Here is an 18,021-nt window from a genome sequence, read left to right on the forward strand (position 1 = left end):
GGGTGTTACTGATTCAAACAAAGCTGGTAGGTAGAGCTAGTGAAGTGTTTGCATGACTACTGGAGGAGGTATCTGGAACGTATGAGGAGGTGAAGAAATCCATCTTAAGTGCATACGAGCTAGTGCCTGAAGCTTACAGACAAAGGTTTAGAAATTTAAGGAAAGAATTTGGTCAAACATACATGGAGTTTGAAAGGCTCAAACAGAGTCATTTTGATAGGTGGATAAGGGCTTTGAAAATAGACCAAACGTATGAAGCTCTCAGAGAAATTATACTTTTGGAGGAGTTTAAAAATTCAATTCCTGATGTAGTGAGAACTCATGTGGAAGAACAGAGGGTTAAAACTGCAAGATTAGCAACGGAAATGGCAGATGATTATGAATTAGTTCAAAAATCAAAGATTGGTTTCCAACATCAGTTTCAGCCGGTGAGAGATAGAAACTGGGGACATGCAAAATACTCAAGTGGTAAAGGTAAAGGTGACCTGATGGGAGACAATAAAGAGAGTGTACCTCAGATTAAAAAATAAATCCAGGATGGTGGAAAAGAAATGAAAAGTTTCAAATGTTTTCACTGTAATAAACTAGGCCATGTAAAGTCACAGTGTTGGTGGTTGAAGAAAAGCACTGGGAAGGCTGATGTGGTAAAACAGGATAAGACAGTGGGGTTTGTTAGAGTGATAAAGGAAAGCCCAAGGGAAGCGAAGGAGGTGCAAACGATTGTACAGCCTGTTCAAGAAGTAATTGTGAAGAAGGTGCCAGATGTCTTTAAAGAATTTGCTTGTGTGGGTAAAGTTTACTCATGTGTATCAGGAGGAGCAGGTAAAGAAGTCACAATTTTAAGAGATACAGGGGCTAGTCAATCTTTAATGGTAAGAGATGAGGAATTATGTAGTTTGGGAAGAATGTTGCCAGAAAAGGTGGCGATATGTGGAATTCAGGGTGAGAGGAGTAGCGTTCCATTATATAAGGTAAGGGTGGAAAGTCCAGTGCAGAGTGGTGAAGTGGTAGCAGGAGTAATAGATAAACTATCTTGTCCAGGAATACAGTTTATCTTGGGTAATGATATAGCTGTATCGCAGGTGGGAGTGATGCCTACTGTGGTTGCTAAGCCAGTGGAAAATCAGACAACTGAAGTGTTGAAGGATGAATATCCTGGGATTTTTCCGGATTGTGTAGTAACAAGGTCACAAAGTCACAGGTTAAGACGACGAGAAATCAAAGAGTGAAGATGAAGTTGAAGTGCAATTATCAGAAACGATTTTTGATCAAATGGTTGAAAAAGAACAAGAACAGGTGGAGGATGAGGCGGATATTTTTAGTTCAGGAAAATTGGCAGAGTTACAACAGAAAGATGTAGAAATAAAATGGATATATCAGAAAGCATATACGGAAGAGGAATCTGAGAGTATACCAGAGTGTTATTACCATAGAAATGATGTCATGATGAGAAAATGGAGACCTGTACATATGCAGGCGGATGAAAAGTGGGCAAAAGTTCATCAAGTAGTATTGCCAGTAGAATATAGAAAGGAGGTGTTGCGAGTTGCACATGAGGTACCAGTGGGAGGTCATTTGGTAATAAGGAAAACTCAAGCTAAAATCCAGAAACATTTTTATTGGCCTGGACTACATAAAGATGTAGTTAAATTTTGTCAATCATGTCACACATGTCAAGTGATAGGGAAACCTCAAGCAGTGATAAAACCAGCGCCCTTAATACCCATTCTAGCATTTAAGGAACCTTTTACAAGGGTCCTAATCGATTGTGTAGGACCGCTTCCTAAAACAAAAAGTGGGAATCAATATCTTTTGACTGTAATGGATGTGTCTACTAGATTTCCAGAGGCCATTCCAGTACGTAATATTACAGCTAAAAGGATTGTGGAGGAGTTACTTAAATTCTTTACGAGATATGGACTACCCACAGAAATTCAATCGGGTTAAGGAACACATATTACTTCAAAGTTATTCAAAGACGTTATGGATAGTTTAGGAATAAAACAATTTAAATCAACTGCGTACCATCCAGAATCGCAGGGAGCATTAGAAAGGTGGCATCAGATATTAAAGACAATGTTGAGGGCGTATTGTCAAGATTATCCAGAGGATTGGGATAAAGGAATCCCATTCGTATTGTTTGCAATTAGAGATGCACTTAGTGAGTCTACCAAATTTAGTCCTTTTGAACTAATTTTTGGTCATGGGGTAAGAGGACCACTTAAATTGATTAAGGAAAAATTGGTGGGTGAGAAATCGGGAACTACACTATTGGATTACGTGTCAAATTTTAGGGAACGATTAAATAGAGCAGGTGAATTGGCTAGACAACATTTGAAAGTTGCACAAAATGTGATGAAATGGGTAGCGGACAAAAAATCCAAAGTTCTTAGTTTTGCCAGTGGGGATAAAGTTTTAGTGTTGTTACCAGTGGTAGGTGAGCCTTTAAAAGCTAGATTTTGTGGACCGTATCAGATTGAAAGGAAATTAAGCGAGGTGAATTATGTGGTTAAAACACCAGATAGAAGGAAGACTCACCGAGTGTGTCATGTGAATATGCTTAAAGGTACTTTGAAAGGGAAGGAGAGAAAAAGTAGGTTTTAATGATTCTAACTCAAAGTGACAAACCAAATCCAGATGACTGTGAATTTGACATACCTCAAATTAAATTGGAAAGTGAGGATGTTCTTAAAAATTGGAATGAATTGTTAAGTTACCTTCCAGAGGAAAAATGAACTGACCTGAAAGAGTTATTGATATCACATGGGCAAGTTTGTAGAGAGAAATTGGGAAGTACTAAAATGGCTATACATGATATAGATGTGGGAAATGCTGTTCCTATCAAACAACATCCATATAGACTTAATCCTTTAAAATTGGCACAGGTTAACAGAGAGATTGAGAGTATGCTGAAGAATGACATAATTGAAGTGGGTTGCAGCCAATGGAGCTCACCTGTAATGATGGTACCTAAACCAGACGGTACCCAACGGTTGTGTGTGGACTATCGAAAGGTGAATGCAGTTACAAGAATGGACTCTTATCCTATCCCACGTTTGAAGGATTGCATTGAGAAAGTGGGACAATCTGCTTTTTAATAAACAATTTTATTGAGGTATTTTTGGCATTGTAAACAGTTACAGTGTACAGTAATGTGCAAATATCAACACAATGCAGAAACATAGTGCAAAAGACCACTCCTCTCTCATAAACAGTGCCCGCCTATTTATCCCTCCTATTCTACTCTAATCTAGCACCCCCCTCCCCCGCTGACATTTAATTCCCCACGAAGAAGTCGATGAATGGTTGCCACCTTCAGGCGAACCCTAATACAGATCCTCTTAAGGCGAACTTAATTTTTTCCAGCCCTAAAAAGCCCGACATGTCCGAGAGCCATGCTTCGGTCTTTGGGGGCTTTGAGTCCCTCCATGCCAGCAGTATACGTCGCCGGGCTACCAGGGAAGCAAAGGCCAAAACGTCAGCCTCCCTCTCCTCCTGGACCCCCGGGTCTTCTGAGACCCCAAAAGTTGCCACCACTGGACTCATCACCACCCTAGTTTTCAATACCTGGGACATGATGTCCGCAAATCCCTCCCAGTATCTCCTAAGTTTTCGGCATGCCCAGAACATGTGGACGTGATTCACTGGCCCTCCCGCACACCTAGCGCATTTATCCTCCACCCCAAAATATTTACTCATCCGGGCCACCGTCATGTGGGCCCGGTGGACGACCTTGAACTGAATCAGGCTGAGCCTAGCACATATTACAGTTGAATTTACCCTACTCAGGGCTTCCGCCCATACCCCCTCCTCCATCTCCTCGCCGAGCTCCTCCTCCCACTTGAGCTTCAGTTCCTCTGTCTGGGACTCCTCCCCTTTCATAAGTTCACGGTAAATATCCGAGACTTTCCCCTCTCCTACCTCTCCCCCAGACACTGCTCTGTCCTGGATCCCATTTGGCGCAAAGCGTGGGAAGGATGGGACCTGTCTACGTATGAAGTCACGCGCTTGCAAGTACCAAAAGCCATTCCCTCTGACAAGTCTGAATTTCTCCTCCAAGGCTCTTATGCTCGAGAAGCTCCCCACCAAGAACATATCGCCCATCCTTCCCACCCCCGCCCGCCGCCACTCTCGGAATCCACCGTCCATAGTCCCAGGGGCAAATCGGTGGTTGTCGCATATTGGAGACCAGACCAATGCTCCCACATCCCCTACATGCTTCCTCCACTGGCCCCAGATCCACAGGGCTGCCACCACTACCGGGCTGGTGGAGTACCTGGCCGGCGGGAGTGGTAGGAGGGCCATGACCAGGGCTGCCAAACTGGTGCCCCTGCACGAAGCCGCCTCCACTCGCCCCCAAATAGACCCCATACCCACCATCCAACTCCTTACCATGGCTATGTTGGCCGCCCAGTATTAGTTGCTGAGGTTTCGGCAGCGCCAGCCCCCCCTCACTACGGTTCCTCTCAAGCATCGCTTTCTTCACCCGCGGGGACTTTCCCGCCCAGACAGAGCCCATAATAATCTTGTTGACCCTTTTGAAGAAGGACCGCGGGATGAAAATCGGGAGGCACTGAAAATTAAACAGGAATCTTGGGAGGATTGTCATCTTTACCGTCTGCACTCTCCCGTCAAGTGACAGCGGGAGTGCATCCCATCTCCGAAACTCGCTCTTCATTTGTTCCACCACTGTAGTCAAATTTAGCCTGTGCAGCCTGCCCCAGTCTCGCGCCACCTGTATCCCCAAGTATCGGAAACTTTCTCCGACCAACCTAAATGGCAGCCCCTTCAACCTGTTCTCCCGGCCCCTCGCCTGCACTACAAACATCTCACTCTTAGCCATGTTAAGTTTGTACCCTGAAAACCTGCCAAATTCTCTCAATATTCCTAGTATACTGTCCATCCCAGCCAGCTGGTCCGATACGTACAGGAGCAGGTCATCCACGTACAGCGATACCCTGTGTTCCACCCCTCCCCTAATCATTCCCTTCCACCTCCTCGCAGCTCTCACGGCAATCGCCAGCGGCTCTATGGCCAGTGCAAACAGCAACGGAGAGAGTGGGCATCCCTGTCTGGTCCCCCGGTGTAGTCTGAAGTACTCTGATGTTGTCCTATTCATCCTCACGCTAGCTTTTGGGGCCTTGTACAATAGTCTAACCCAATCAACAAAGCCCTCACCAAACCCAAACCGTCCGAGTACCTCCCACAAATAGTCCCACTCCACCCGGTCAAAGGCCTTCTCGACATCCATTGCCACCACTGCCTCTACCTTTCTGCCCTCCGGGGGCATCATGACCACATTGAGTAGTCTTCTCAAGTTGGCTACCAGCTGTCTGCCTTTCACAAACCAGGGGCGTCATTCTCCGACCCCCAGCGGGTCGGAGAATGGCCGTTGGCCGCCGTGAATCCCGCCCCCGCCGGTTGCCGAAGTCGCCGGTACCGGATATTCGGCGGGGGCGGGTATCGTGCCGCGCCGGTTGGCGGGCCCCCCTGCTCGATTCTCCGGCCCGGATGGGCCGAAGTCCCGCCGAGAAATTGCCTGTCCCGCCGGCGTAAATTAGAGTACCTATTTACCGGCGGGACAAGGCGGCGTGGACGGGCTCCAGGGTCCTGGGGGGGGGCGCGGGGCGATCTGACCCCGGGGGGTGCCCCCACGGTGACCTGGTCCGCGATCGGGGCCCACCATGGCGGAGGCGGAAGAGACTTTCCCCACTGCGCATGCGCGGGAAACTGTCAGCGGCCGCTGACGCTCCCGCGCATGCGCCGCCCCGACATGTCATTTCTGTGCCAGCTGGCAGGGCAACAAACGCCGTTTCCGCCAGCTGGCGGGGCGGAAATCCCTCCGGCGCCGGCCTAGCCCCTCAATGTTGGGGCTCGGCCCCCAAAGATGCGGAGCATTCCGCACCTTTGGGGCGGCGCGATGCCCGTCTGATTGGCGCCGTTTTGGGCGCCAGTCGGCGGACATCGCGCCGTTTGGGGAGAATTTCGCCCCCTGTTTGGTCTTCCCCGATCACCTCCGGAACACAGTCCTCAATTCTAAGCGCCAAGACCTTAGCTAGGAGCTTGGCGTCGACGTTGATCAGGGAGATTGGTCTGTATGACCCACACGCTTCCGGGTCTTTATCCCGTTTTAATATCAGTGAAATGGTAGCCTGTGACATCATCGGGGGGAAGCGTCCCTCACCTCATTAAATACCCTAGTCAGCACCGGCCCACTATCTCCGAGAACCTTTTGTAGAACTCCACTGGGTATCCATCCGGCCCCGTGGATTTACCCGACTGCATGGCCTTCAAGCCCCCCAGTACTTCCTCAGCTCTGATTGGGGCCTCCAGTCCGTCTACCACCCCCTACCCACTTTTGGGAAGGTCAGTCTGTCGTGTTGGGTACTCTGCTACACAGATGAACCAACACGGTTGCGGATGGTACAACTCAGTTTTATTACTAACAATATTTACAGTGGTAAACTGGTTACTGAGGTTCGTTCATTACCCTTGAATCTGTGGACCTATCCCTAACACTATCTTGGAGTGGCACTCAGCACATGGTGGATGTCTGAGTGGCTTGCTGTGAGCTCTGTGCCCTGAGCTGCCTCCTGCTGGAATCCGTGGGAAGTGTCGTGTTCCCCGTTTTATAGTATGTATGCTCTTGCCTGTGATTGGCTGTGGTGTTGTGTGTGTATTGATTGGTCCGTTGATCTGTCCATCAGTGTGTATGTGTGTTTGCACCATGATGTTTACCTGAATATCATGACACAGTCTGTCTAAGAAACGCTTCATCTCCTCCGGCTCCCCAGGGGGTTCCGAGGTATAGAGCTTGCTGTAAAACTCCCGAAACACCCTGTTCAGTCCTGACGGGTCATCCACTCTGTTCCCCATACCGTCCACTACCCTGCCTATTTCTCTGGCCGCCTCCTTCTTCTTTTTTTTTTTTTAATAAATGTTTTATTGAAATTTTTTTCCCAAACAACAATTTTTCCCCTCTTACAAAGCAAACGCAACAATAACAATACAGAAATTTTAAACAATACACAAGTAACAAAACCCCTTTATCTTTGACCTAAACTAACCCCCCCCCCCCCCCCCCTCCCCCTGGGTTGCTGCTGCTGGTCATCTGTCTTCCCTCTAACGTTCCCCTAGGTAGTCGAGAAATGGCTGCCACCGCCTGGTGAACCCTTGAGCCGATCCTCTCAGGGCAAACTTTATCTGCTCCAGTTTAATGAACCCCGCCATATCATTTACCCAGGCCTCCAGTCCGGGGGGTTTCGCCTCCTTCCACATGAGTAGGATCCTGCGCCGGGCTACTAGGGACGCAAAGGCCACAACGTCGGCCTCTTTCGCCTCCTGCACTCCCGGCTCTTCCGCAACTCCAAATAGAGCTAACCCCCAGCCTCGTTTGACCCGGGCCTTCACCACCCGCGAAATCACTCCCGTCACTCCCTTCCAATACCCTTCCAGTGCCGGGCATGCCCAAAACATATGTGCGTGGTTTGCCGGGCTCCCGCCACACCTCCCACATTTGTCCTCCACTCCAAAGAACCTGCTCAATCTTGCTCCCGTTATGTGTGCTCTATGTAGCACCTTAAATTGAATCAGGCTAAGCCTGGCGCATGAGGAAGAGGAATTTACCCTGCTTAGGGCATCAGCCCACATACCCTCCTCTATCTCCTCCCCTAGTTCTTCTTCCCACTTTCCTTTTAGTTCGCCCACCGACTCCTCCCCCTCTTCTCTCATCTCTCGGTAAATCTCTGACACCTTGCCCTCTCCGACCCACACCCCTGAAAGCACCCTGTCCTGTATCCCCTGTGTCGGGAGCAACGGAAATTCCCTCACCTGTTGTCTAGTAAATGCCCTCACCTGCATATATCTCAAGAAATTTCCCCGGGGCAACTTATACTTTTCCTCCAATGCTCCCAAGCTCGCAAAAGTCCCATCTATAAATAAATCTCCCACCCTCCTAATTCCCAACTGGAACCAGCTCTGAAATCCTCCATCCATTCTTCCTGGGGCGAACCTATGGTTGTTCCTGATTGGGGACCCCACCAGGGCTCCCCGCATCCCTCTCTGTCGCCTCCACTGTCCCCAGATATTCAATGTTGCCGCCACCACCGGGTTCGTGGTAAACTTTTTAGGTGAGATCGGTAGCGGCGCCGTCACCAGCGCCTCTAAACTCGTCCCTTTACAGGACTTTCTCTCCAGTCTTTCCCACGCCGCTCCCTCACCCTCCATCATCCATTTACGTATCATTGCCACATTGGCGGCCCAATAGTAATCGCCCAAGTTCGGTAGTGCCAATCCTCCTCTGTCCCTACTACGCTGAAGGAACCCCCTCCTTACTCTCGGAACTTTCCCTGCCCACACGAAGCTCGTGATGCTCCTGTCTATTTTATTAAAAAAGGTCTTAGTGATTAGTATAGGGAGACATTGAAATACAAATAAGAACCTCGGGAGGACCATCATCTTAATTGCTTGCACCCTGCCCGCCAGCGATAGAGGCTGCATGTCCCACCTCTTGAAGTCCTCCTCCATTTGTTCTACCAACCGTGTCAGATTAAGTCTGTGCAAGGTTCCCCGGCTCCTAGCGATCTGAATCCCCAGGTATCGGAAGTTTCTTTCCACTTTCCTTAGAGGCAAGCCTTCTATCTCTCTACTCTGGTCCCCTGGATGTATCACAAATAATTCACTCTTCCCCATGTTTAGCCTATACCCCGAGAAATCCGCCGCCTCCTTCCTCCTGAGTTGCTGCTAGCTTTCTCCCCACGCTCATAGACCACACCCTTTGCCTTCCTGAGTTGTTCCACTGCCTTGCTCGTGGACAACACTCCCAATTCGGCCTGCAGTCTCCATCTATCTCTAAGTAGGTCCTCCCTCGGGGCCTCTGCATATTCCCTATCTGTCCGGTGGATCTCCTTGACCAGTCTGTCCATTTCCGCTCTATCTGTTCTATCTCTGTGGGCCTGAATTGAAATCAGCTCCTTACCACCGCCTTCCACGCCTCCCACAGGGTCGCTGCTGAGACTTCCTCTGTGTCATTAACCTGCAGGTAGTTCTTCATGCACTTCCGCAGTCTCTCGCACACCCCCTCCTCCGCTAGCAATCCTACGTCCAACCTCCATTGTGGGCGCTGGTAGCTCCCTTTGCAGACCTGCAGGTCAACCCAGTGTGGGGCATGATCCGAGATGGTGATCGCCGAGTACTCCGTATTTATTACCCCACCTACACAGCCCCTGCTCATGATGAAAAAATCGATTCTAGAGTATACTTTATGAACATGCGAGTAGAACGAATATTCCCTTCCCGTCGGCCGTCTGGCTCTCCATGGGTCTACCCCCCCCATCTGCTCCATGAACCCCCTCAGATCCCTTGCCATCGCTGGGAGCCTACCCGTTCTGGAGCCTGACCTGTCTAGTCCGGGGTCGAGGACCGTGTTGAAATCCCCCCCATGGTCAGCTTGCGTGAATCTAAGTCCGGAGTTTTCCCCAGCACCCTTTTAATGAAGTCAGCGTCGTCCCAATTTGGAGCATATACATTCACCAGGACTACCCTCACCCCCTCAGGCCTACCACGGACCATAAGAAATCTACCACCTCCGTCTGCAATTGTGCCCTCCACCTCAAATTGAACCCGTTTATTGATCATGATTGCCACCCCCCTGGACTTAGAGTCCAAGCCCGAGTGGAAAACCTGGCTAATCCAGCCCTTCCTTAGTCTGGTCTGGTCAGTCACTTTCAGATGTGTCTCCTGCAGCATGATTACATCCGCCTTTAGATCCCGCAAATGCGCAAACACACGCGCCCTCTTGACTGGCCCATTTAGTCCTCTGACATTCCAGGTGATCAGCCTGGTTGGAGGGCACCTGCCCCCCCCCACCCGTGCCGATCAACCATCCCCCTTCTTGGGCCCACCCCCAGCCCATGTGCTGCACCCCTCCCACTTCGCCTCCTGGCAGCTCCCACCCCGACCTCCACTCTGTTACCTACTTTAGATCCCTCCCATGTCAGCAAAATAATTTTCCCCCTCCGCCCCTAGCAACAACACCCCTCTGTAACCCAACCCCTGCCATGTACTGGCTGTATGCATCCCCCCCCCCCCCCCCCCCCCCCCCCCCCCCCCACCTGACTCCCTTGACTAGCTTCCCTGCCCCGGGCCAGGGGCAGCAGCAGGTAGTGACTTGGTGCCAGGTTCATGGGCGTGGGACGCCCCCCTCGGGATCATTGGTGATCTGGCTCAGACCCCCATTGCTGCAGTCTGTCTTTTATTTATTTTTTAAGTTAAAAAACAATTTAGAGCACCCAGAACATTTTTTTCCAATGAAGGGGCAATTTATTGTGGCCAGTCCACCTACGCTGCACATCTTTGAGTTGTGGGGGTCAGACCCACGCTGACATGGGGAGAATGTGCAAACTCCACACGGGGCCGGGATCGAACTCGGGTCCTCGGGGCAGTGAAGCAACAGCCCTAACCACTGCGTCACCGTGCACCTGCAGTCTGACCCCTTGGGTGCCACTTACAGGTTCCTGACTACTCACACTGCTGAGAGCTGCCTGTGTCCTTTAAACACTCAGACCTCTGGTCACCTGGGAACCCACCCAGGCAGCCCCGCTGGACACCCTCATATCCCAGCTGTATTATCAATGGTCAAGCTCAATCAGGAGCCCACCAGGTGTTGGTCGTCCTCAGAAGTGCTGCCCCATTGCAGAGGAAGCAGGAGATCAGCAGAGTTCACCCCACGCACCAGCATCACGGCCTACTGAACCTTCCCTGGTTCTCTGCCCCGCTCAGGGCAGAGGACTCACCAGTGACCTCCACTCCTCTGGATTACCAGCTGTCTCCTCCTGGTGAGACAGGCAGCACTGACGGTCACTGCCACAACCTCCCAGCGGTGTTCAGGAGGGCAGGCTTGAGGCCACGGCCCATGCTGGGGAAGAGTGTCCCTCCGCTCCTCACTGGCATGGTGCTGTGGGTCTACCTCGGACTCCCGCCCTCGGGGGGGCAGGTATACCCTCAGTCATATTGGTGGCTGCAGTAAGTGTGTGATTAGTGGAGTGTTTAAAAACAGCTCCAGCTGCCAGGCTCTTTGGCGCTAACTCCGGGCCCAGTGTTGGAACACCCGCTAGGCCGGGAATTGCTCGGAATTTGTGGGAGCAGAGTGCTGGCCAATTAGCATGCCCTGAATTTCTCCAGAAATAGTGTCCCCAAAGGGAACGCGAACCGCACACAATTCAGCACCAGTGTCAACACTTAGGGCGAGATTCTCCGTTTCTGCGACTAGGGGCTGAATTCTCCGCCGTTGGGATTCTTCATTTTGCCGTCAGCTACTGCCACAACCTCCCGACGGCGAGGGGCTGCTCCACAATGCTAAACCCAATTGACCAGCCGGCAATACGGAGACACCCGATGGCGTGCCACACCAGAGATCTGGTGCGGCGGGACGGAGAAACCCACCACACCCCCCACGTCCACCCCCATTCCCCCCGGCCCACGGTCTAATCACGCTGTGGTAAACACCACTGGTTATACACTATGTGCATTACGGTACTGCCACTGTATTACAGTCAATACAGTAAACCCCGGCCTGCTAGCTCCACCCAGCAGGCTCTGTATAAAAGGGTGCACTCTCCTGCACTGCCTCCATTCTCGTTCCAGCTGCTTAACATCTGCTGCTTAATGGCTTAACATCTAGCGCAATAAAACCTCAATTGTTCACCATGTGGTAGTCGGTATTAGAGGTATTACAGGTACCCTGTAATGCTGTAAGCCCATTGGTGTAGGAGGTACTGTTTTCATTGGTTAAGCCTGCCTTCTGGTTCCGCCCAGTAAGGCGGAATCTAAGAGCCCGTGTCTCCCCAGCAGCTGCCTTCTGTACCTGCGCTGCAGGGGGAAACATCTAGTGAATAAAGCCTTCAATTGTCTCCAATCTCGCTTCTGGAGTTATTGATCGAGCATGACACCATTCCGTCTCGTGGTTATTGATGGCATATCAATTTATTGCGCTGTCTAGAGTCCTACACCTCCGACCGCGCGGCACCCTCGTGGGTGCCATGGGCCCCACCATCGTCCGCCCCGGGTACACCGCAAGCCTGTGCCGTGCGGCAGCCAGCTAACTCCGGAGGCCCCAAATGCTATTCTTGTGGCCAGAACAAGCACCCCAGACAACGCTGCCCAGCACAGAACGCGACCTGCAACGGGTGTGGCAAGAAGGGCCACTTCGTCTCCGTTTGCCAGGCCCGATCGGTCGCTGCCGTTTCCAGGCCGAACATCATTGCACCCCCCAGGTGCGATCCAGGGGCGCCGCCATCTTCACCGCCGCCCGCCATGTGCGGCCTATGGGCGCCACCATCTTGGATGCCGTCCGCCATGTGCGCCCCATGGGTGCCGCCATCATCAGCGCCGCCATCTTGGAACACATCCCAGGACCTCTGCTTGCCTGGCCGTTCGCGGACCACTGATACCTCCGCCACCACCGACCAGCCCTCTCACCAACTTATGCCTCTATCACCCTCGATCAGTCTCGGCCCCGCAACCTCACGACTGCTACAACGACTGTACGGATCAACGGGCACGAGACGACCTGCCTCTTTGACTCTGGGAGCACGGAGTGTTTCATACACCCAGCTACGGTAAGGCGCTGTTCCCTCCCTGTCCTCCCCGTCACCCAGAAAATCTCTCTGTCCTCCGGATCTCATTCCGTACAGATCCGGGGGTACTGTGTCGCGACCCTCTCCGTACAGGGCATAGAGTACAGTAAATTCAGGCTCTACGTCCTCCACCTTCTCTGCGCTGCCCTATTACTAGGTCTCGATTTTCAGTGCCACCCCCAGAGTCTTACCCTGAAGTTCGGCGGACCCCTGCCCCCCCCCCCCCCCCCTTACCGTCTGTGGCCTCACGACCCTAAAGTTCGACCCGTCCTCACTCTTTGCGAACCTCACCTCGGACTGCAAGCCCGTCGCCACAAGGAGCAGACGGTACAGTGCACAGGACAGGACCTTTATCAGGTCGGACGTCCAACGGCTTCTGCGGGAGGGGGTCATTGAGGCCAGTAACAGCCCCTGGAGAGCTTAATTGGTGGTAGTTAAGACTGGGGAGAAACATCGGATGGTCATCGACTATAGTCAGACGATCAACCGGTACACGCAGCTCGACGCGTACCCCCTCCCACGCATATCTGACATGGTCAACCAGATTGCGCAGTATCGAATCTTTTCCACGGTTGACTTGAAGTCTGCGTACTACCAGCTCCCCATCCGCCCGGAGGACCGCCAATACACTGCATTCGAAGCAGACGGCCGCCTCTACCACTTCCTCAGGGTCCCCTTTGCCGTCACCAATGGGGTCTCGGTCTTCCAGCGAGAGATGGACCGAATGGTTGACCAGTACGGGCTGCGGGCCACCTTCCCGTATCTGGATAATGTCACCATCTGCAGCCACGACCAGCAGGACCACGATGTGAACCTCCAGAAATTCCTCCACACCGCTAAACTCCTTAACCTTACCTATAATAAGGAGAAATACGTTTTCCGCACAACCCGCCTAGCCATTCTTGGCTACGTTGTGGAAAATGGAGTCCTAGGGCCCGACCCCGACCGCATGCGCCCCCTCCTGGAACACCCTCTCCCCCACTGCCCCAAGGCCCTGAAACGATGCCTGGGGTTCTTCTCATATTACGCCCAGTGGGTGCCTAATTATGCGGACAAGGCCCGCCCGCTCATCAAGTCTACAGTTTTCCCCCTGACGGCTGAGGCCCGCCAGGCCTTCAACCACATCAAGGCGGACATCGCCAAGGCCACGGTGCATGCGGTCGACGAGTCCCTCCCCTTTCAGGTGGAGAGTGTCGCATCGGACGTGGCTCTGGCTGCCACCCTCAACCAGGCGGGCAGACCCGTCGCTTTCTTCTCCCGCACGCTCCATGCCTCTGAAATTCGGCACTCCTCTGTCGAAAAGGAGGCCCAAGCCATAGTGGAAGCTGTGCGACATTGGCGGCATTACTTGGCTGGCAGGAGATTCACTCTCCTCACTGACCAACGGTCGGTTACCTTCATGTTTAGTAATACACAGCGGGGCAAGATTAAGAACGATAAGATCTTGAGGTGGAGGATCGAGCTCTCCACCTATAACTACGATATCTTGTATCGCCCGGGGAAGCTCAATGAGCCCCCAGATGCCCTATCCCGTGGTACATGTGCCAGCGCACAAGTAGACCGACTTCGGGCCCTCCACAATGACCTCTGTCACCCGGGGGTCACCTGTTTTTTTCATTTTGTCAAGGCCCGCAACCTGCCCTACTCCATTGAGGTGGTCAGGACCGTGACCAGAGACTGCCAAATCGGCACGGAGTGCAAACCGCACTTCTACCGGTCAGACAGAGTGCATCTGGTAAAGGCCTCCCGCCCCTTCGAGCGCCTCAGCATGGACTTCAATGGGCCCCTCCCCTCCACTGACCGCAATGTGTACTTTCTCAATGTCATTGATGAGTACTCCCGTTTCCCTTTCGCCATCCCATGCCCCGACATGACTTCTGCCACGGTCATCAAGGCCCTGCACAGTATCTTCACCCTGTTCGGTTTCCCCACCTACATCCACAGCGATCGGGGATCCTCCTTCATGAATGATGAGCTGCATCAGTTCCTGCTCAGCAAGGGCATCGCCTCGAGCAGGACGACCAGCTACAACCCCCTGTTCGATACCAGAGCGTGCCTCCGGAACTGGCAGAGCCAGATGTCGGAGGAGCCTCAGGGGATAGCTCCACTCGCATGCCCATCCCATGGAGTAGCCCGGGGGCCATCGGGCACCTTGAGGGAGGAGGAGGTGATGGGGCCTGTGCTGGAACACCGCAACACTGCCCCTCCCCTTCTTGTCCTTGGTGCATCTGGTAGGCAGCGTGAAGAACAGGGTGGCACTACACCACCTAGGACACCCGAACCGCAGCCCGGCCCATCCAGGCCTGGTCACCCCAGAAGACACCTGCCAAGGGGGACCCAGGTCTCAGGGCAGGAATCACAGTAGGCCGCCTCCATTCCTGCTGCCATCTGGGGAACCACCTAGGCATAGTGTTAGGGCCTGTAAGGCCAGAAAGTTAGACACCAATTTAGTTGGCATGGCTGCAGGGCACAGGTTAGATATAGAGGCTAGGGCACAAACCTGTATATATTTATTCACAATAAACACCTGTTACCACCATTATAACCTGCTCTGTCTGATGGGTATGAGGGGTGGGCTAGTCTGAGCTGGCTGTGGGGGGGCGGGGGTGGGTGAACCTTGGGGGGGGGGGATTGGGCAGACCCTGCGGGTGGCCCGTGCTCCCCACCTTCCTTCCCCTCATGACTGTCCCCACCACCGCCACACCAGGTATCTGATAGGCCCGATGGCCAGCTCGCATGCAGGGGTCACCCAGATGGACGGTGGAACGTGCTACCGTGGGTAGGAGTCAGACATTGTCAAACGATGCGGAGAACCAAAGCTCATCACAGAGTAGATTGTCATCAGACCCGGTGTTACTGCCAACCCAGGGCCCCCACCCCATAATGCGGCATGTATGTATTACAGAGAGGGTTGCAGTCGGGGGGAGGGGGGGTGACCAGGGGGGAGTGGGGGGGCGGGGGGGGACTGAGGGAGTGTGGGGTTGGAGTGCAGTGGCCGTGCCCCTTGCCAGTCCCCCCCTTCTACCCCCCCTCCTAGTCAATGAACCTGGAGGCAGTTAGAGCGTCCCGGCCATGTTGGCCCTGGTGCACACTTCATGCGGCCTCCCATGCCTGCTGAGGCTTCATGTCCTGCCCACCCTATCCCCCCTCCGCATCCTCCTCGTCGGACGAGGCCTGGCGTTCCTCCTCCAACACATTGCCCCTCTGCAGAGGGATGTTGTGGAGGACGCAACAGGCCGCCATGATGGGGACGACCCTCTCAGCATCATACTGGAGGGCCCCTCCAGAGCGGTCCAGGCACCTGAAACATATCTTCAGGATGCCAAAGCACCGCTCGATCACACCCATCCTGGTGAGCTCGGTCCACATTGAAGTGGATGCATTAATCCGTCTGAGCATATAGGGCCTACGTGATGGCGCGGATACACCTGCGCACCGAAGTCTGTGAGATCCCGGTAAGGTCCCCAGTCGGCGACTGGAAGGACCCCGTCGCGACCGTCACCTTGAGAGCAACCAGGAGTGAGGGTTCCCCCCCATTCCCTCGTGATGCCAGGTGTGTGGTAGATATGTCACACTGTCTCTCTGTCCAGCCGGAGTCTTCGACGGCATGCCCGGTCCAGCAGGTCCTCCAATGACAGGCACTGCCGGTACAGAACAAAGAACAAAGAAAAATTACAGCACAGGAACAGGCCCTTTGGCCCTCCCATCCTGCGCCGATCCAGATCCTCTATCTAAACTGTCGCCTATTTTCTAAGGATCTGTATCCCTCTGCTCCCTGCCCAATCATGTATCAGTCTAGATACATCTTAAATGACTCTATCATGCCCGCCTCTACCACCTCCGCCGGCAATGCGTTCCAGGCACCCACCACCCTCTGCGTAAAGAACTTTCCACGCATATCTCCCTTAAACTTTTCACCTCTCACCTTGAACTCATGACCCCTAGTAATTGAGTCCTCCATTCTGGGAAAAAGCTTCTTGCCATCCACCCTGTCTATACCTCTCATGATTTACTAGACCTCAATGAGGTTCCCCCCTCAACCTCCGACTTTCTAATGAAAATAATCCTAATCTACTCAACCTCTCTTCACAGTGCCCTCCATACCAGGCAACATCCTGGTGAACTTCCTCTGCACCTTCTCCACAGCATCCACATCCTTCTGGTAATGTGGCGACCAGAACTGTACGCAGTATTCCAAATGTGGCCAAACCAAAGTCTTATACAACTGTAACATGACCTGCCAACTCTTGTACTCAATACCCCTTCTAATGAAGGAAAGCATGCCGTATGCCTTCTTGACCACTCTATTGACCTGCGCAGCCACCTTCAGGGTACAATGGAACTCCCAGATCTCTCTGTACATCAATTTTCCCCAGGGCTTTTTCATTGACCGTATAGTTCGCTCTTGAATTGGATCTTCCAAAATGCATCACCTCGCATTTCCCGGATTGAACTCCATCTGCCATTTCTCCGCCCAACTCTCCAATATATCTATATTCTGCTGTATGAGGCCTCATGCGGCGCCTCCTTGGCACCTTCTCCTCCTCGGCCTGTTGGGCAGCCGGCCCTCCAACCTGAGTGGCTGCCACCTGCCCCTCTGCTGCCTGCTCCGCTGGGTGGCCCTGAAATGGACTTTGGGGGCAACTCCCTTAAGAGTTACGCGCTTGGCTCACTGGGTCAGTGCCATGCTGGTCAAGACATGTAGTAATTCTTGTTCACATGATTCCCGGCCCTGAGGACCAGAGAATCATGTGGGCCTGGAGGATATGGTGCCGGGTCCACTAAGTGGAAAGGTCCATTTGCATCCTCCTGCTCGCATCAGGCGCAGACTTTGAGCCTGAAGCCAGCTGGAGCATGGGAGGGTGCCAATCCCATTTTCTTCACAACCATTCGATTATCCGCATCATCGGGAACTGTCGTTGTTTGTCATTTTGATCTGTAAACCTCTCATTGGCAAGCTGCTGTGATCTTGTTTTGACCTGAGCAATGAAGCTGATTTTTTTTCAAACACTAGATTTTAACAATGATAATTTTATCTGCAAATCGGATTTGGAGAAGACACTGATCAAACTGACTCGAAATGAGCTGACACCAGAGGAAGTGAGTCTGGTCTGTGAGAAGGTGCTGGATGAGTCGGACCTGGATAATGATGGGAAACTATCACTGGAAGATTTCCAGCACATGATTATCCGTGCACCTGATTTCCTCAGGTATGGTTCACACTTTTACCCACAGCCTTTCACTGTGAGGAATTCAAACTCACCCCTCATCGTCTCTACATTTGGAATCTTTGAATCATAGAATTTAAAGTACAGAAGGAGGCCATTCGGCCCAGCGAGTCTGCACCAGCCCCTGGAAAGAGCACCCTACTTAAGCACATGCCACC

General features: G+C 52.5%; 1 protein-coding gene across 1 annotated transcript in view; it reads left to right on the forward strand.

Annotated features, from left to right (window-relative positions):
• Positions 1 to 18,021, forward strand: part of LOC140394824 (calcium and integrin-binding family member 3-like) — a 128,153-nt gene that overhangs the window by 102,997 nt on the left and 7,135 nt on the right. Inside the window, exon 4 of the mRNA XM_072482005.1 lies at positions 17,650 to 17,845. Within this exon, the coding sequence (XP_072338106.1) occupies positions 17,650 to 17,845 (196 nt within the window). The remainder of the gene's footprint in view (positions 1 to 17,649; positions 17,846 to 18,021) is intronic.

The sequence above is a fragment of the Scyliorhinus torazame genome, chromosome 18, assembly GCF_047496885.1.
Source record: "Scyliorhinus torazame isolate Kashiwa2021f chromosome 18, sScyTor2.1, whole genome shotgun sequence".
In the NCBI taxonomy this organism is placed as follows: domain Eukaryota; kingdom Metazoa; phylum Chordata; class Chondrichthyes; order Carcharhiniformes; family Scyliorhinidae; genus Scyliorhinus; species Scyliorhinus torazame.